This window comes from Zingiber officinale, chromosome 6A, assembly GCF_018446385.1.
Source record: "Zingiber officinale cultivar Zhangliang chromosome 6A, Zo_v1.1, whole genome shotgun sequence".
Classification (NCBI taxonomy): Eukaryota; Viridiplantae; Streptophyta; class Magnoliopsida; order Zingiberales; family Zingiberaceae; genus Zingiber; species Zingiber officinale.
In genome coordinates, this window is record NC_055997.1 from 113,669,207 (window position 1) to 113,690,898 (window position 21,692).

General features: G+C 40.7%; 1 protein-coding gene across 1 annotated transcript; it reads right to left on the reverse strand.

Moving 5' to 3' along the window:
• Nucleotides 1–7,760: 7,760 nt before the first annotated feature.
• LOC121995172 (calphotin-like) lies at nt 7,761–8,387 on the reverse strand. The gene has a single exon (XM_042548984.1). It carries the CDS (start codon nt 8,385–8,387, stop codon nt 7,761–7,763), a length of 627 nt encoding a protein of 208 aa, XP_042404918.1.
• Nucleotides 8,388–21,692: the final 13,305 nt, after the last annotated feature.

Sequence of the window (21,692 nt, forward strand, 5' to 3'; positions counted from 1 at the left end):
CGTTCCAATGAGTCCTTGAGTTCTTTGACCTGAGTTTTTAAATTGGAATTCTCTTCCTGAACTTGCTCAGTCAAAGAGCTCGAGTTAGTCACTTCCTTAAGGGTTGTTACCTCCTTTTGGAGTGACTTGACCCGGACGTTGGATTTGCCAGCTTTCTTAATAAATATGTAACTAAATTTTGTAAGTCATCTATCTGAGTAACAGACATTAGGAAACTTACAATGTTGTTTGGCCCTCCAGAAACGGATACGAAGCCATGACTTCTCTCAGACTCAGTAAAATAGACCTCCCCATAAAATTTGAGAATTTTTGGAGATCTTTGGAATTTTTGGTATGTTTTTGAAATTGGGCTCAAAATGCATTTAAGGCTAAAATAGGGTGTCAATAGACTACATCAGTTTTCAGTCAACTAGTAATATTATTCATCAAATGTAGAATGGTTCTGTGAGTTTGATTTGATGATGACAGTCGACTGGGGTCTAGGACATTCGACTGATACAGTTTGAAACTGTTTTTCAGCAATGGGAAATAACCAAAAAAAAAGGTAGTATACATGTATATAATCTTATGGGGGATTAATACATGCTGATTAATGGTCATTAAAGGTTTAAAAGTATAATAATTATGATATTATTGGAGCTCTTTTTAATGTATGGCAAAGAGGGAGAAGTTTAGGTTTAAGTAGGAAACAAAAATATACCTTTACAAGAAATCCTAGCTCAAGGGGGAGCTTAGGTGAAGGGGGAGCCTAGGATTAGGTTTCATTGCTTATGCATGAGTTGATTGCATATATGTTTCATGTTTATTGCATTATATGCCTTCCTAACTTAAACGGATTATCAAACATCAAAAAGGGGGAGATTATTGAAGCAATTGGTGTAACCCTATGTTTTGATGTTTGGGCAAAAGTATAAGTTATGTTATTGTTGTATTTGATATATGCTTGTGAGTGTGTAGGATATAAGTATAATAAGGCAAAGTTCAAGTGTGATCTTGACACAGGCAAAGTTCAAGTGTGGAGGCTTGACGGTGTAAGTCTAAGTATGTAGTCTTGGCAACGTAAGTCTAAGTGTGACTTGGCAAGGATGAAGTCCCAGAGCGAGGAGCTCTTGGTAAAGTGAAGTCCCAGAGGTGAGGAGCCTCTTGGAAATGGAAGACCCGACAACAAAGGAGGAGGCTGAAGAAAGCTCTTGAAGGCAAGGCGTGAAAGATGGGGAAGCATTCGAGGGACACAAGGCTGATGGGGGAGGCTAGAAGGCAAGGTAGAGGTTGTATGAACGAGGATGAGTGCATTGTATTCGGGGTAAAATCCTAGGTTTAAGATTTACTAGTCTACTAGTGACTTTACCAATTGACTGGTGGGAGCAAATAGACGACTCTGTTCGCTCAGCCGATATGGAGCAGTCGACTGGTGACTTTACCAGTCGATTGGTAGCGGAAAAATAGATTGGATGTTTTCTCCCAAGCTCTATATAATGAAGCTTGGGATTATTGGCTTGGGTGATGAAATTGGAGGTGGTTAGAGTCTCCAAGATCTCGTGATCCAAGTGTATGTGATCGAGTTTATGGCGAAGTTTCTCCACCGAAGAGTTGCTCATTAGCCGGAGTATGTTAGGAACTAATCCACCAACGGATTAAGGGATTGTCCACCTTAAAAACACGTCGTGGAGTAGGAGCATCATATCCAAACCATGTTAAACGAACATGATAGAGTTTGTTTCTTGCCTTTTTTGTCTTTAGGATTAGCTTTCGTATTGCTTGTTGTTTTTGTATTCCGTTGAGCTAACAAGTGTAGAAAAGCTAACGAAGTGGGTGACCATCTATTTGTTGGTGCGGTTAGCACTAACGATTTAACCCAGGTTTTGATGAATGACAAATAGGTTAAGTTAGGTTTATTGTTGATCTAACACTCTGATCGAGTGTGCAGGATAAGTCCAGACAGGTCGACGGGCTGACCGGATGTCTGGCACGAAGCCCAGCTAGGTCGACGGGCTGACCGGATAGCTGGCACGAAGTCCAGACGGGTCGACGGGCTGACCGGATATCTGGCAAGTAAGTGAGGTAAGTCACTGGAGGGGAGTGATTGCGAGGACGCGTTCCCGGAAAGGGAACATTAGGCGTCGATCCGGCTTAGATCCATTTCGGATATCTAAGTCGAGATCGTGACTAGATTCCGGTCTCGGAAAGACAGAATCTAAGTCATACTTTTTCTGTTAATTCATTGTGCTAACAATCTATGTTGCAGGGTATATTTTGCCTCGGACTAACCTTGTTTTGCAGGAGAAGGAATCTCTGGAAAAAGGTGGTCCGGGCACCCGGAGGGGGTCCGGGCTCCCGGAGGGGATCCGGGCTCCCGGAGGTCCGGGCGCCCGGAAGGGATCTGGGCACCCGGAGGCAAGTTTTATCCTCTGCGTCGCCTCGCCACGTGGAGCATCCTGACTGGACTTGCCACATCGCACCAGGGCGCCCGGAGCAGCATATAAAAGAAGCCTCAGGGGTGGAGCTTCAAAAACACATCTCTCAGAATTCCCAGATTGCTTTGCTGCTCTGTGCTCCAGCGACGCTAACAAAGCTCCGACAACGCGCCCTTGCTCCTTAAGTTTTCTTTTCTGTCGGTACAGCTTTGTGCTTTGTTTCATTAGCATTTCTTGTACTCTTTTTATAATCACATTCGAATTGCTAGTGATTGCCCAACGAAAGTGGTCAAGGACCACGGGCCTTCGAGTAGGAGTCGTCACAGGCTCCGAACGAAGTAAAATCAATTGTGTTCATTTACTTTTCCGCTGCGTACTTTTACACTCGAGTTTTCGAATCGATATTCACCCCCCCTCTATCGAACGATCACGGTCCTACAAGTGGTATCAGAGCAGGTACCGCTCTGATTTAGTGCAACCACCAATCAGACAGGGGGTGAAAAATTAATTTTTTTTTGTTTTCAGTTTTACGTTTAATTTCAAACTGGTATTATTACCTGCTTTGAATTTTTTTCGTTGCAATTAAATCTAAATTGGTGCAACACCAATTTAGATACTTCTATTATTTTTCTTCTTCCGCACTACTAATCCAAGACCAAGTCTTGGGATTTTTGTTTTTCTTTTCTTTCTTCTGTGCGCAGGACTAAAATGTCTCAGACAGAAGGATTCAGCACAGTACGACCTCCACTCTTCAACGGGGACGATTTTCCGTACTGGAAGAAGCGCATGGAGGTTTACCTCAAAACAGACTTCGACCAGTGGATGAGCGTTACGAGACCCTATAAAATTCCGGCGGACAGCTCTGGGAATATACTGGATCCTGAGACAGCAGATTTGAAGAAAAAGGCGTCAATGAAAATAAAGCGATCAACACTCTACATGCGGAATAACAAGAGAAGAACTGATCGAGTCGGTCCACACAAAATGCTAAAGAGCTGTGGGACAAATTGATCGAGCTGCGCGAGAGCGACGCCAAGGTAACAAAACGGGACCGCTTTTAAATAAAATTCTTAACATAAAATAAGGAAGGTGAAACGGCGAATCAGCTCCACGTGAGGATCAAGGACATCCTCAACGGGCTTCATGCGATAGGCCACCAGATGGAAAATAGAGACTTAATAAGGTACGCATTAAATGTTTTTCCACGTAATAGTTTGTGGGCATCAATCGTAGATGCCTACAAAATTTCTAAAAATCTTTCTAAGTTAAAATTAGACGAGCTTTTCTGTGAATTAGAATTACATGAACAAACTAATGCTGGAGCCGAGAAGGGTATAGCATTATTTGCAGGTTCCTCCAAAGAAAAGAAGAGCAAGCCTGAATATGAAGAAGATTCCGACCAAGACTCCGAAGACGAAGAACACCTGGTGAACTTGGTAAGAAAAATGTTCACCAGGAGAAAAAGGAGCTTCAGCAAAAAGGACCTTCAAAAGATCAGTTCTCCCTCAGAACAAAAGAACGTGACTTGCTTCGGCTGCAATAAAAAGGGACACTACAAGAACGAATGCCCAAAACTGAAGTTCGAAGCCAACCAAAAAGAAGGCCCTCAAAGTAACGTGGGACGACTCCTCGGACGAATCGGAGGAAGAAGAGCAGAAACATCAGAGCCACCTCGCACTGATGGCCCACGAAGCTGAAACAGAAGACGAGTCGGAAGATGAAGACGGGTCTGAACCCGAAACAAGCCACGAGTCCGTACTCGTTTCCGAAGGCCCGAATGAGGTATATTTTAATTTAAACAAAAATTTTTTAGAATCATTTCCTGTTTAAATAGTAAATTAATTAAAATAGAAAATGAAAACAAATCACTTCTTGAGGAAAATCAAAACCTCAAGGAACAAATCAAAAATTCAAATCCAACTCAAGATCAAACACTTGAGGAGGAGAATTTATCATTAAAAAATGATATTAACAATTTAAAAGAAATGCTAGAAAAATTTACAACAAGATCAAAAAATCTTGACTTAATCCTGAACAATCAAAAAGCATGTTATAATAAAACCGGAGTCGGATACAAGTCGAACTCAAATAAAACTTTTAAGTCATTAATAACTCAATACAAATCAACTAATCAAGCTTGGGTTCCAAAAGCGTGTCTGACCACGCAAGTAGGACTTAATCAATATTATATACCTAAAGAAAAAGTATATTATATAAACTCGATTAAACCAAATAAAAAACCAAAATACAAACCTAAAACGAAAATTTAAATTAAAGGTCAATAATTCAGGGGGAGGCTCCAGAATAGCTGGCACCTCCAAAATTAACTAACCCGGCAGGGTAATTAGGATTAGTTAAAAAGAGACCAAGTTTAACTTGAATCATGGTACTGGTGAAGTTTTTGGATGATAGTACGTTAGGGAAGCTTGGGCATCGCATGTCTAGAAAGATATGGTTTCGATCTGGTGCATTTGGCCAAGTGGAACTGACCGAAGCTACCCTTAAATGAATCCTAACCAGTTAGACCAAGATTTAGTACTAAGCTCCGTGGATAGGACTATTCGGAAAACCTTGATAGGTTGGTTACTACTAATGACGTCCATGTGACTCACCAAGCTTAGAAGTTTATCCGAAGATTGCCTATTTGTGGAGATCAAAGCTAAATCTGAATCTAACACAAGTTAAACTAAAACTCCATAATTAAAAATCCAATTTCATCTCACAAAATCATAGGATTCCCTAATTGATAATATAGATCGGGTGAGATGAATAAGGCTTAAAATTATTTAATTAAAATTAATTTCAAAATTTTAATTTTAAAACTTAAAAATTAATTTCAAAATTTTAATTTTAAAACTTAAAAATTAATTTCAAAATTTTAATTTTAAAACATAAAAATTAATTTTAAAATTTTAATTTTAAACCTAAAAATTAATTTCAAAATTTTAATTTTAAAACTTAAAGATTAATTTCAAATTTTTAATTTTAAAACTTAAAAATTAATTTCAAATTTTTTATTTTAAAACTTAAAAATTAATTTCAAAATTTTGATTTTAAAACTTAAAAATTAATTTCAAAATTTTAATTTTAAACTTAAAAATTAATTTCAAAATTTTAATTTTAAACTTAAAAATTAATTTCAAAATTTTAATTTTAAAACTTAAAAATTAATTTTAAAATTTTAATTTTAAACTTAAAAATTAATTTCAAAATTTTAATTTTAAACTTAAAAATTAATTTCAAAATTTTAAACTTAAAAATTAATGTCAAAACTTTAATTTTAAACTTAACTTAAATAATGCCTGCTCATAAAAAGACTAACTTTAAATTCTACTTACTGTAGGAAACCAAGTGGATTTTGGACAGTGGTTGCTCCAAACATATGACTGGAGATCACACCAAGTTCACTCAACTCACTTACAAAAGCTTAGGAACAGTTGCCTTTGGAAACAACGGCAAACTCAAGGTAATTGGTATAGGTAATATTGAATTAAAAATAGACTTTATAATTACAAATGTTTTACTTGTTGAAAATTTTAAGTATAATCTTTTGAGTATAAGTCAATTATGTGATACTAGGTATAAGGTTAAATTTCTATCCACATAGTGTTTAATCAAACATCTAGATAATCCTACCATAAGCCTAAAAGGTTTTAGAAAAGACAACATCTATGCCATCAACTTAACCACTTCTTCCATTAAGTGTTATTTAACACAAAAAGAAGAAACATGGTTATGGCATAGAAGAATGTCTCACACCAACTTTAGAAATATAAGCAAATTAAATGGACTAGTTTTGAGTATCTCACCAAAACCCTAGGCTTACCTTGCTTGTGTTTGCCGAACAATAGAATGGGGTGAGATGCATAGGCCACTTGCCTAAGACTTAAGATGCTTATTTCAGTGCATCGACATAAGTCTGGGCGTTAAAAACAAAAGATAAATTACTAAGTTTAACTCCCCCAGATTAACTTGACATGATTCCTTACTTTGTCTGAAGTCTATATTTTTTATTACTTTAAACATGCTTATTTTTTATGAATGCCAAAGGGGGAGAGTTAGGTGGGTTAAGTTAGCCAAACCAAATTGAAAATACAAACTAACTTAAAAAACCTCCACATTAAAAAACCTCCACATAATGATGTTATCTGTTTTTTTTCTTGCAAATGTCTTCACTAACTTAACCAGGTTGTCATTCCATCAAAAAGGGGGAGATTGTTGGTGCGGTTAGCACTAACGATTTAACCCAGGTTTTGATAAATGACAAATAGGTTAAGTTAGGTTTATTGTTGATCTAACACTCTGATCGAGTGTGCAGGATAAGTCCAAACAGGTCGACGGGCTGATCGGATGTCTGGCACGAAGCCCAGCTAGGTCGACGGGCTGACCAGATAGCTGGCACGAAGTCCAACCGGGTCGACGGGTTGACCGGACGCTTAGGCACGAAGCCCAGCTAGGTCGACGGGCTGACCGGACGCTTAGGCACGAAGCTCAGCTAGGTCGACGGGCTGACCGGATAGCTGGCACGAAGTCCAGACGGGTCGACAGGCTGACCGGACGTCTGGCAGGTAAGTGAGGTAAGTCACTAGAGGGGAGTGATTGCGAGGACGCGTTCCCGGAAAGGGAACATTAGGCGTCGATCCGGCTTAGATCCATTTCGGATATCTAAGTCGAGATCGTGACTAGATTCCGGTCTCGGAAAGACTGAATCTAAGTCATACTTTTTCTGTTAATTCATTGTGCTAACAATCTGTGTTGCAGGGTATATTTTGCCTCAGACTAACCTTGTTTTACAGGAGAAGGAATCTTTGGAAAAAGGTGGTCCGGGCGCCCGGAGGGGATCCGGGCGCCCGGAGGCAAGTTTTATCCTCTGCGTCGCCTCGCCATGTGGAGCATCCTGACTGGACTTGCCACGTCGCACCAGGGCGCCCGGAGCAGCATATAAAAGAAGCCCCAGGACATTCCCAGATTGCTTTGCTGCTCTGTGCTCCAGCGACGCTAACAAAGCTCCGACAACGCGCCCTTGCTCCTTAAGTTTTCTTTTCTGTCGATACAGCTTTATGCTTTGTTTCATTAGCATTTCTTGTACTCTTTTTGTAATCACATTCGAATTGCTAGTGATTGCCCAACGAAAATGGTCAAGGACCACGGGCCTTCGAGTAGGAGTCGTCACAGGCTCCGAACGAAGTAAAATCAATTGTGTTCATTTACTTTTCCGCTGCGTACTTTTACACTCGAGTTTTCGAATCGATATTCACCCCCCCCCTCTATCGAACGATCACGGTCCTACACTATTCACCTCCCCCCCTCTAGCCGGTGATCAAGGTCCCAACTCTTATTAGGCTTTTAGGAAGCCTGTTTAGAATATCCATTTAAGTGGGAGTTGATTGTCCTCCCACTTAAATGGTCGGTGATCCATGCTCGTGCCGCAACTATATCAATAGGGATTGCTGTAAAATTGGGCAGAACCACTGGGGCTAATCCTATGGGTGGTACTGCTGGATAGGTCAGAAGAGGTATCCCTGGTGCTGCTGCATAAACTGGGGTAGATATTGCTGGTGGAACTACAGAGTAGACATAAGTAGGGGCGATTGAAGGTACGGTGGGCGGTACCGGGTAAGAAACAACCGGTACTACTGGTACGGGTGCCAAGTATGTAGTAACCGGTACAGGTATCTGTGGTGCCGAGTACGTAGTAGCAGACACGGCTAGAGGGGGTACTGGGTATGCCGCAGATAGTGCTGATGGGGGAGGCGCCGGATATACCGACGGTGGTACCACTGGTGGTACTGTCGAGGTAGGTACTTCTGAAGTCGGAATCGTCGGGGTCTGATAACTCGACGTGCCCACAATACCCTGAGGAGTCTGTCCCTGACTAACAGGCTCGGCCCCAGCAGACTTCTCTGGAGACTCTGTCGCCGGAGAATCTATCACCCTCTTACGTGGTCGTCCTGGAACATGTGTATGTGTCATATCTGTTAAAAATATGTTACCCAGATATCACTACAGGTATGAGAACTATAAAATTACCTAATTTACCTATTTGTCGTCTGGAGATGTCCTGTCGCTGCTTAGTCTCCCAATAGAACCTCGTCAAATATACCTCAGAATTCTGAATCAGAAAATCGACGAAAATCCATACGATCCAAAAATACCCAGATAAACTTGCAAAACTCATAAAAACTAGGCTCTGATACCAAAAGAATTGGTATCAGATTAACTCGAAAAAATCCAGAACACGGAAAATAGGTATCGTAGACCTGCTCTAATACCAAAAATATTGTCACGACCCGAGGAGTCTCTACTAAACAAAAATCCGATAGCATGTCCCTTGTACCGGTGACAATATGAATCCCAAGATACATATATCAACATACTCGACCCACACGACTGGTACAATATACCAAACAGAATAAGAAAATAATCCACACAGTTTATAATCAATCCACGTAGTTTATAATGCAGCCTCCGGCTGACAACAAATATTACTAAAAGAAACGACGATATAGAAACAATCGTAGATATATGTAAAGCTACTCCACTACATCGAAAAATGAAATTTACGAAATAATGAAAATACCGCAACGGAAAACAAGAATAGTGAACCCAAATGCTCAACATAAAGTCCACAACTACAACCACACAATTCATAGTATAACAAATCTCAACAAGGAACTATAAAGTCGAAAATCTAAAAATCTATCACGACAAGGGGGCTAGCGACCGGAATCTCCCGACAGCCTCAACCTAAAAGAAATATGCAAGGGTGAGTTCAAAGAACTCTGCTAGTAACCAATAGATATGTACAGTAACATATAACTACCAGCAATAACCTATAGTACAGTCTCCTAAACAATATAGAGGAATGCATAACTGTATAAACTGTAATAACCAGCAATAAGCAATGTAATATAGTCCCCTGCAACAATAATAAGAAATGCATAATTGAATAAACTGTACTCACCAGCAAGTCTTATCTGAGCAAATGATTGTGAACATACAACAGGTAAAGATAGTTAGACTAAATAAGAATGTATCCTGTATGCATGTCAATCATATGCAGTCACCAAAATACAACATCCAATATGCAACAATCAGATACAATAAATGCAATCTGTGCATATGATGTAATATGACATGTTCACCCCTAACGCCAGTGAGCCATCTCACACGCGATGGTGAGACTGAGTGGGTAGGGCTATAACAACTGTGCGCTCTGCCATCACTGCTCCTGAGTGACCGAGTGGACTGGATGCTGTCGGAGTACACCTATCCTCCTACCTTAAACATAGTGAGGGAGCGCAATGCTCTCATCTCCCGGTATGATGTCACGAGGAGAGATCTCTGCCCGCTACCACGCTGCAATCACACTGCCCATGAGTAGACCAGCGGAGCCTACTAGAGCAAACTACATACACCCTGAGTATTGTGCCACTATCCATGCAGTGGTCATTATATGTGCATGCCATGTAGTTGGCGACGTGCTCAACAATAATGGAGTTGACAATTGCCCAGCATGCAATCATGCGGGATGGTGCATGATACTACAACATGTAAATCCTAACATATCCTCATCCATAATATATGTGCCAAAAAGTAAACGCATATATAACAATGATATAAGCAACATGAATCCAAGAACATATAACAAACATATCTAGCAACTAATCCAGTATACAGAAGCACCATATATATCTATCTCTATGGACATAGATACGCATGACATGAAATAAAAGCATACAAGTCTAATGTATAACAGCTAACAGTAGAAATATGTAACAGGTATCAAATAAGCTAAAACTGGGGAAATGATAAATCTACCAATTACCACTAGTTATACATACTACACATATCATAAAGACATTATCATAGATAAGTCAAAAGGTACCCGCCTCAAATAGAAGATCCAATCAAGCTAAATCCAACGTCGAGACGCTCGTCTCGAATCAGAGTCCTGCATCAATCAATATAGTCATTAACCCTAACTAATCATAATCTATCGGTCAACTAGGGTTAACTTCATTAACCCTAATCATACCACCATTCAATTTGTTTTAAACCTATACATAAATCAACCTAAACTCACCTAATATAAATCTATCATCACAATATTCCAATCAAGACATAATCTACAACAAAGATACAGTTCTCTACTCCTTACCTTAACTCCAAGTCACTGCTCTTGATCCTCAGCTAAATATGTTGCTGTTAGATGAAGAAGTCGCTGGAAATCACCTCACTGCCTGGATCAAGAAGTAGATCCAGAAATCAATAATAAAACCCATCAACAACCCAAATAATCACTGATCCTTAAACATAACCTACCTTAAATCTGGTTGCTCACGGGAACAGTGAACATAGGAGTTAGGACATCGATGTGGTCTGTTCACGATAGCGAGTAGTGATGGGAGGTAGGCGATGCAACAGCAATCCAGCGACGTGTTTGTTCTGATGAGGAAATAGAGCACGGGAGGAGATCGATAGCTGTAGTGATCCGGCAACAACAGTAAAGGCTTAGAGCTAGGGCACAAATCGAAGAAAATTAAGAGAAAGGACATCAAGAAATCTACCCCTGTCGTCGGCTCGTGCTCTCGGCGTTGCGGTGAAGCAAGAGGGAGAGATTTGCTAGTCGGAGCCGTGGCACGCAGAGGACGACGGTCGGCGATCTAGGGCAAAGTTGCGAGAGGGGAAGGGAGGAGAGAATCGGCCATCGGTAGCCAAGGGAGCTTGACGTTGGTGAGGCACTCTAGAGACTAAGACCTCTGTCGGCGGTGAGCTCGCGACGATCAACGGTGATGTGAGAGAGAGAGGAGTCGGGGAAGAAGAAGAGGTGTTCGGCGCAGAGAGGGAAGAAAGGTCGGGATCGGCGTTTGGGGGAAAGAAAAAGAAAAGGAAAAGAATTTATAAATAAAATATTTCGTCACTTAAATGGGGTAGTGATAATCCCGTTTTTGTCGTGTTACAAGATCAAAAGAATTTAGTACCGAACCCCTTCTAGCTAATGTAGCATAGAAATGACTCAGGTCGTCTCCAACAAAAACGACGATAGGATGATAATCTAGGATTGTATGTTATTCCTATTTTTGGGGGTTTAATATAGAAATAGGAGGTTTAGCTTTGAATCTAAATCTAACAAATGAAAAGCACAACAATTAAGAAACTAATCTAATGCATACATGAAATCTCCTTGGTGCCAACAATCAATCAACAACGCATTGTCACCCTACGCTATGATTAAACCATCAACATACTTAAATACAAGACACAATTAAATCTGATCTAAAACAAAATTTAAACCCTAATTTAAAACTTAACCACTTAACAATTAACCAAGCTCAAACAAAACTTAAACTAAATTGCATCAATGAAATTATAACTACTAATCATGGATTAAACTTCAACAAGACAAAGAAATGCTAGATTGCAGTGATAAGAACATAACAAAAACCAAAATAATCTATTCTAGCTACAAAAATAATAATAGCATGAAATAAAATGAAGAACCGATCCAATCTCACAACCAATCTAACCAAACATCACACTCTTGCAGTCACACAAGAGGTCGGAGACGAGAATGCCCAACTCCGGCCCTCAGTGAAGAACCTCAGTAACAATTCAGTTCCAAGATTGCTCAGCAACACAGGCGGAATGCCTCTGGCAAGCTAGAAACAACCCGGAACCTATAGATGGCCGAAAATCTGGAATTCTGCAAACATTAATCTCTGAATCTGAATGGAAGCTGTGGATTGCGGATGATCATCGGATGGAACTCAGTAACGCTAGAGGAACGCCACCAAATGTCACTGATGGAAGGAGAATCATAGATCTGAGGGAACGCCCGCCAAATCTATGAAAATAGAGTATCGTCAAAAACAAAATCACGCCAGAAAGAACGCTCGCCGGCGACTCTAGATGATCAGGATTCAACTACCTTGAAGATCTCCACTGAGGACGGCGCCTGAGAAGATGATTGGAGATGGAAATCGGGGTCAGAATCCTCAGAGATGCCCGCACGCCGCAAAGCACAGTGCGAAGAGATCGACAACCGGTACATGGGCGTGACACTAGAGGTCTGATGTCTGAGTTCTGATTGAGTTTGATATCGTAGGATCTAGGAACTTCTCTTTAGGAGGTATCCATACCGATGATGAGGGTGTCCTATCCTGACGGAGGGGGCACAACACTAGCTCGACCCAGATGTAGAGCCAGATGCCTAGGAGGAGGAGGCAGGGCAGGATGAGTTTATGATCGTATTATTCGGCGAGGCCGCTCCTGCCCCAGCACCGCCTCCAACCCGAGCACTTCGTCCCGCTCCTCGCACTCTAGGAGACCAAGTTGCGGACTCGAGCTATCTATGACGAGTCTCCACCAGGAGGTCACCAATTTTCACCGAGGTATGCGGCAGGAGGTCTCCGACGTACGACGGGAGATGTAGCAGGAGGTCTCTGACTTGCGATGGGATATGCAACAGGAGATCTCTGACCTTTGACTTGACCTATCCAGCTCTTGAGAGGATGCCCGAACTCGTCACACTGAGGTAGTAGAGATGTTACGCTTCTTGGGGTCTGGACCACCCTCCTCATCATCCCGATAGATTAGATTGCTACTGTCTACATGTACTTTACCTTGACTATTGTATTTATATATTGACTTATTTATATTTCATCTTAGATATTGACTTGTCTTGTTCTGATTAATAGACTAGAATTCTTAAATTTCAAAATTGTTTTCAAAAATATTTTTCTTAAAGTCTAGGATAAAACTTTTATGTTTTCAAGATTTCCCATTTTTAGAATTTTAAAAATCAATTTTATCCTTAGATTAGATCACTTCCTTAGAAAGCATGTTCCTATAGGTCTAGAACTTGAGCATCTCACCAACACACTAGAACTACCTTGTTTGTAAATTGCTGAACTTAAAAAGGGGTGAGATGTATAGACAGATTATCTGGACTTAAGATGCTTATTTCAGTGCATCGACATAAGTCTGGGCATTAAATACAAAATAAATATCAATCATGTTAAGTTATTTAGTTTAGTCAAACACTAACTCAATACAATTAATTTACCCTAACTAACTAAGTGAAAGTTAGTATCCTCTGATAGTTATTAAGTAACTAAATGGTTAGACAGTTGAGGTTTTTTTTATGTCAGATTTAGGGGAGGATTAACTCAAATTATTTTCATACTTAGTAAAATTTTTCTCTTCTTTGAAAATATTTGGTAAAATCATTTTGCAAAACTTTAAAAGTGTTTTAATCTTTCAAACTTATTTTTAAAAATTGACTCGTCTTTAAAAATTAGATTTTATAAACTTATTTTTGAAAGTCGGCTTTTATAAACTTATTTATGATAATTTGAATTTTATAAACTTAGTTTTGAAAATTGGATTTTATAAGCATAGCTTTTATAATCTTATTTTTTAAAGTTGGCTTTTATATAAACTCATCTCTGATAAATTTGAATTTTATAAACTTAGTTTTGAAAATTGAATTTTATAAACGTAGCTTTTATAATCTTATTTTTTAAATTCAGCTTTTATATAAACTTATTTCTAAAAATTTGAATTTTATAAACTTAGTTTTGAAAATTAGATTGTATAAATTTAGCTTTTATGATCTTACTTTTGAAAGTTGGCTTTTATAAATTTATTGTCATTTATAAACTTACATTGAAAGTTATTTTTAAATTTACCTTAATTTTGCAAGCTTATTTTGAAAATTGGGTTAATTTTGCAAAACTTTCATTTTAACTTACAAAGTTAGTAAGTTTTCTTTCTAACTTAGCTATTTTTCAAGAATGATTTCTAATATCAAAAGTTTAAAGAAAAATTTTCAAGATTTTCCTTGTTTTCTACTTTACACTCCCCTAAGTTAATCTGACTTTAGTTTGCATTCTCTATTGCATTTTTACTTAGCCATTTATACCTATCATTTCTATGTTTTCTTTTGATGAAAGTCAAAAGGGGAGGGTTAGGTGGTTTAAGTTAGTTAGCAACAAAGTACCAAATATAAAACAAGATTAACTTAAAAAATCATGTCGTTGCTTATAAGTATTTACTTTTTGCATATTTTTTACTAACTTAACCCAGATTGTCATTGCATCAAAAAGGGAGAGATTGTTGGTGCAGTTAGCACTAACGGTCTAACTCAGGTTTTGATGAATGACAAAGTAGCTTAAATTAGTTTCATTGTGATCTAACACTTTTACTAAGTGTGCAGGAGAAGTCTAGCTAGGTTGCGACTGTTAGGACCGAAAAGTAGCTAGAGGGGGGGTGAATAGCTTCGCGTGTGCTCGTCGTGCTTCGTTGCTTGTTTCTTCAAAGTGATGCGCAGCGGAATACAAAGAAACAAACTACAACAATGCTAACAATAGGATTTTACTTGGTATCCACCTCACAAGAGGTGACTAGTCCAAGGATCCACGCACACACACACCTCCACTAATAAACACTCCTTTTCGGTAACTTCCGAAGGCGGAGAAGCCCTACAAGACTCTCAATACAAGTAGAAGAAAGGGTAGTAAAGAATAAGCAAAAGCTTACAAGAGATGCAGTAAAAACCCTAGCTTCTTCTTCTTCTCGTTGCAACTCGCCTCTTGACTTGGATGAACCTCCAAGAACCTTTAAGAACTGGCGGTGAGGAGCTTAGAGAGTGCTGGGGAGGAGCTGTGATGAATCTGGAATGAATCGGTGAAGTGCTGCCGAAGGAAATGAATGCCTGCGGCTTAAATCGACGCTAACGGTCGAATCCCGATCGATTGGAATGCTCCCAATCGATCGGGGAGGCTTTGGATCGATCCACGGATCGATCCAGAGAGCCTCTGTGCTCTGGAAAAACTTCTGGATCGATCCACGGATCGATCCAGCGCTTATCGCGCGAAGCAGCAGCGTCCCAATCGATCCACTAATCGATTGGGACCTCTGGATCGATCCACCGATCGATCCAAAGGGGTTCTGTTCGCGGGGACTCACTGGATCGATCGGTGGATCGATCCACGGATCGATCCAAACCTGCTGGATCAATCCACGGATCAATCCAAACCTGCTGGATCAATCGGCTGATCAATCCAGATCTTGGTTTTTGCCCAAAACCAAGCCCAAAGCCCCCTAAACCAACATCTAGTCAACCATGACTTGTTGGTACATAAGACCTAGCATCCGGTCACCCTTGACCAGCTAGGACTCTCTCACCAAGTGTCTGGTCAATCCCTTTGACCCACTTGGACTTTTCTCTTCTTGCCAAGTATCCGGTCACTCCCTAAGACCTACTTGGACTTTTCTTTCTCGTGCCAAGTATCCGGTCAATTCCTTTGACCTACTTGGACTCTCACCAGATGTCTGGTCAACCTTGACCCATCTGGATTTCTCTTGCCTGACTTCACTCACCAGGACTTTCCCAATTGCCTAGCTTCACTCACTAGGTCTTTCACCTGGCTTCACTCACCAGGATTTTTCTCCTGCCTAGCTTCACTCACTAGGACTTCCCAATTGCCTAGCTTCACTCACTAGGTCTTTCACCTGGCTTCACTCACCAGGATTTTCCTCCTGCCTAACATCCCAGTTAGGACTTCCCAGTCAAGTATCCGGTCATCCTTGACCTACTTGACTCTTCTTCAATCAACCTTGCATTGTCAAACATCGAAATCCAAACCAAGACTCAAGCTTGGTCAACCAGGTCAACCTTGACCTGAGGAATGTTGCACCAACAACGACCAGATAGCTGGCACAAAGCCCAGACAGGTCGACGGGCTAACCAGATGTCTGGCACGAAGCTCAGCTAGGTCGATGAGCCGACCGGATAGCTTGCACAAAGTCCAAACTGTTGGGGTAATTTTCCTACATCAAGTTTGACCAGTTTGACTAAGCTTGAGTTGAGTCAAGCTTGAGTCGGGATTTGAGTTTTAATGTTTGACAATATAAGGAGATTGCTGGAGCAATCGTCTGGTTATGGAGATGGTCAAAGGGTTGACCAGGTTGATGAGAATAAGTCAAGTAGGTCAAGGTTGACAGGAGACTTGACTAGGAAAGTCCTAACTGGATGTTAGGCATTTGGAAAGTCCTAGTGAGGAGCTAGGCAGGAGAAAGTCCTGGTGAGGAGCCAGGCAACGGAAAAGTCCTAGTGAAGAGCTAGGCTGGGGAAAGTCCTGGTGAGGAGCCAGACAACGGGAAAGTCCTAGTGAGGTGCTAGGCAGGAAAAAGTCCTGGTGATGAATCAGGCAATTGGAAAGCCCTGATGAGGAGCCAGGCAATTAGAAAGTCTTGGTGAGGAGTCATGTAGTTGGAAAGTCCAAGTGTGATCTTGGCAAAGGAGAAAGTCTTGGTGAGGAGCCATGTAGTTGGAAAGTTCAAGTGTGATCTTAGCAAAGGAGAAAGTCTTGGTGAGGAGCCAGATAATTAGAAAGTACAAGTGTGATATTGGCAAAGGGTGTAAGTCCAAGCATGTGGTCTTGGCAAGATAAGTCCAAGTGTAACTTGGCAAAGAGAACCCGACAACTAGGATGAGACCGAAGGAAGCTCCTGAAGGCAAGGCATGAAGGATGGGGAGATATCCGAGGGATGCGAGGCTGATGGAGGAGGCTAGAAGGCTAGTTCGAGGTTGGTCGGGTGTGGCCAAATGCTAGGCATGGAGACCCAACAGGTCACGGTTGACCAGGAGTTGGGTTGGAGACTTTAGACTTGAGATTGAGTCAAGTCCAAGATGGTCAATCGATTGGGCAATCGATCAGCCGATCGATTGGGCAATCGATCAGCCGATCGATTGGAGTGTGCTGCGAAGGAAGAAATAGCCCAATCAATTAGTCGATCGATTGGGAGCATGAGTCGTGAGCATAGAGGCCTTCCCAATCGATCGGTCGATCGATTGGAGCTGGGAGTTCTCGCGCGATCGCGAGAACACAGAAAGCATCTGAATCGATCGATGGATCGATTCAGACTATCCCAATCGATTAGCTGATCGATTGGGATTCGACCGTTGCACAGGATGCAGGTGATGGACGGCTGAGATGGAGCGGTGCTGATGTGGCAATTGATTGGGGTTGATTTCAATCGATTAGAGGCACTGTATATAGCCTGGGTGGAGCATTTTCTTCGCCAGAAATTTGGGTTCTTCTTCCTGCGATTTTTCTGCGATCTTCAACGAGCTTCTCTGACTTTCACCGCCGGTTCTTGAAGGCTCTTGAGAGTGTTCTCTCAAGGTTCAAGAGGCAATAACAAGCAACAAGTAAGTAAGAAGAGAGTGTTTTTACTTGTATTTATATTTCTTCTTCTTGTGTGAGTTATTTATGTGTGTGAGAATTTGTACAAGGCTTCTCCTCCTTCGGCTGCGACCGAGAAGGAGGGTTTTCATAGTGGAGGAGCGTGTCGTGTGGATCCTTGGATTAGTCACCTCTTCTTGAGGTGGATACCAAGTAAATCTACTTGTTAGCGTTATGTGATTCTTATATTTTATTTCCGCTGCATATCATTATCAAGACACAATCGACAAGCGCGCGACGAGACGTTATTCACCCCCCTCTAGCGGACACAATAGTCCCAACACAAACTAGTTGACGGGTAGACCAGATGTCTGGCATGAAGTCCAGCTAGGTCAACGGGCTGACCTGATAGTTGGTACGAAGTCCAGACGGGTCGACAAGCTGACCGGATGTCTGTAGGTAAGTTAAGGTAAGTCACTGGAGGGGAGTGACTTGGTGAGGACGTGTTCTCCGTTTGAGGGAACAATAGGTGTCGATCCAACTTAGAATCATTTTGGAAATCTAAGTTGAGATCGTGACTAGATTCTAATCTCGGTGAGATGGAATCTAGTTACTACTCTATTTGACTATAAATTATGCTAACCTTTATTTTGTAGGGTAGTATAACTTGTATTTTACCTCGAACTAACATTTTCTTGCAGGAAAGACGTTTGTTGGAAAATGGTGGTCCGGGCGCCCGGAAGGGATCCGAGCGCCCGGAGCATGCCTATAAAAGAAGTCCTCCACGGAGCATCAATACACAACTTCTAACAACTGCTCTTTTGTGCTCTGCTCCTGCGACGCTACGAAGCCTCTTCAACAACCTGTGGCTTGAGTTTTTCTTATTATTGTCGGTATTTTTCTTTTAATTTTTCTTTTAATAGTTCTTGTACTCACTATTGTAATCATGTTTGCGAACTATTAGTGATTGTCCAACGAAAGCACTTGACGAGTGCGGGCCTTGTAGTAAGAGTCGACGTAGGCTACGAACCAAGTAAAACTGGTTCGTGTTAGCATTGTGATTTTACTTTTTTACCACATACTCGACTTTTCTTTCCAACAAATTTTTGATCGCTATTCACCCACCCCCCCCCCCCTCTAGCGACTTCTACGATCCAATAAAACTTACAGCTTCCGTTAATATGGTAAGAACTAAAGTTTAAGTTCTTGTTTGAGTTGTTGGACAAAGTCAAGCTCAACTTGAAATTAAATATATTCAAACTATGGAGATGCTATCTCATGATTAACGGATTGGTTTTAAACTTGAAGCATTGATTTATTGTACCAAAGACATGATCAATGTGGATAGAGGTGAAGTTGGGTGATATACATTTGATGTATACTTGTTAATGTGTTAACAACCCGATGTTTATGTGAGGAACTACTAGCGCTAAACGCGTAAAAAGTGTAGTGGGAAACACTACTACGGTAAGCCCCTAACTAAGTCTTCCTTATGAATTATCCTTATGAGTTATAACTTTATCATTATTCTTTTTTAGTTTTACACTTCTGGGTTGCACTTAGGCCAACTGGTCATAGACTTGGAGCGAGCTAATAAAGTCCTAAAGGAACGTTTAGCGGAGTTAGAGGCAATCACCTTCGCTCCAAGTGTCAAAATAGCTATCTTGCGAGAAGAGACTAAAGCTCATGCCGAGCTTCTTTTGGGTATGGAACAGACCTTGGCAAGATCCCGATAATTAGTGGATTATCACTAGACGGAGAAGCAAAGATTGGAAATCCTACTACAGACCAGTGAATCTAAGCTCCAAGCAGAAAACACTATGAGGGTCAGAGCCATTTTAGACTTGGCTCAAAAAACCGCTTTGCTAGAGGAGCTAAGTCTTTCTCATATACCTGGACCCTCTGAACAAGTCGAGGACTTATCCTCCAACGACTTAGTGATATTGGAGCAACAGAGGAAATTGGATGTGCAAGAAGCCCAGTTGAGATCGATGCAGATCGAGTAGGACATTGCAAAAGCTGAACTAACAACTTACACGGCCATAGAGGACGAGCATTTTGAAGCTAGGTGAAGAGCCTATCTTGCTTCTCCCAAATTCGATGAAAAATTTATCAAACGCATCTCAAGGATGCTCAGCCATGCAGCCGGAGGAGTCGTTCAACAATTACGGGAGGGCAGTTATCTATCAACAAAACCTCCTCGGCAATCCATAGATCATCATCGACTTCTCAAAGAGCTTCCAAAAGACCTCGTGAGCAATTTCGACTAAGTATATGATAATATTTTCATGTTTTGTTTTCAAATTGTATAGTTGTCAAAGAGAGTAGAATTAAATGTCAAGATCACACTGAATATTAATAAATCGTACCTATTTTCTTGCATATCTTCAGAACCACCAGTATTTCCTTTTCCCATAAAATAGATTCAGTGTATGCCATTTGCGAGATATTTATTAATCTGCATAAGAAACTAGGTGAGGTAGCAACACCAAATAGAATAACTAGGCCAAGCCAATGAACTGTATTGTAAAGGATATCCGAACTGAATAATAAACCGATCGAGACCATGGTGTCGAGCGGAATAACCAGGTTGGACAATTACAACCCTTTGATATATTTATGATGTGACTTCAAAAATAATTTTCATAATTGTCTGTCAGACTGAATAATAAACAATTGAGACAATGTTGCCAAACAGAATACTCAGGCCAGACAAATGTATCTCCTTATCAAAGCTTATAAGAGACCTCTGGGCTGAATAATAGGCTGAGCAGGATATTAACGCCGAGCAGCATAATCAGACCAGCCGATTATAGTCTTGTAAGATATTTATGAGCTTCCCTCCGAATGAATTCTTAGTAATGTATTTCTGGGCTGAATAATAGGCTAGGCGAGCTATTAACATTGAGCGAAATAATCAGGCCGGTATAATGAAATCCTTATAATTAAAATTCATCTAGAGCGTATACTTGCTTATAACCCAGCCAAAGGTTTGAGTGCTTAGAATTTGTAAGTGTGAGGACACACTTACTTATAACCTAGCCTATAGCCTGGGGGCTTAAAATGTATAGGCGCGAGAGCATGCTCGCTTATAACCTGGCCTGTGGCTCGAGAGTCTAGGACAAACTCGCCCGGAGACATGGGGGGCTTAAAATTCATAGGCGTGAGAGCATGCCCGCTTATAACCTGACCTATGGCTCGGGAGTCTGGGACAAACCTACCCGAGATGCAGAGGCTAAAAATTTATAGGCACAAGAGCATACTCACTTATTGTTGGTTGCTACTGGGAATATCATACCGGTTCCCCTGTACAAATATTTTGTACAAGTCCTGAACCTTTCCTAACAACCTATTGTGTTCTTTAGAAATTAAATTCAGAATTACAAACAGAACTTAACATTATTGATTCCAAATTTAACTTATCTGTTCTTAGAGGTTTAGACTTGGATCTTAAACGATACTTAACATTATTGATTCAAATCCACCCATGTTACAAATTCAATTAAATATTTATTTCAAAGATCGGCTCCCAGGTTAAACATGGCAAGGCACTTGGCCTTCTTGGGTATGGGAACATCGACCACTGCCTCGACAAAGCCTTTCAACGAAATTCAATATTTAATCTCCTTATAGTAACCCTAGGTTTAACCATTAAGAATAATCAAATCACAAGATCGAAAAACAAAAGAAACACAAAATCAAATCGTAAATTGGAACCCTAGAATCGTAAGCCTCTTGTGTTTGGTATTTCAAAATCCATACAAAGAAAACTAGTATGACGCGGAATAAAACTACTAGTTATACCTTTCTTTGTATGCAACAATCTCTTGATCTTCTATTGTATTCCTCCTCTTTTCTTGGACGTCGTGTGGGTGACGATCTACCAAGAAGAAAACCACCAAAGCCTTCCTTGCTTCCAAGTTTCGTCCACCACCACAATGCTCCAAAGGATGCTAGAAAACAATGCCTCCTTCCTCTACTTCTTCACCTCCTAGCTACCGGCCACCAAGTGCTCCACCAAGGAAGAAGAGAAGGAGAAGAGATAGGGCCGACCACCAAGGATGGAGGAGAGGAACAATAGAAT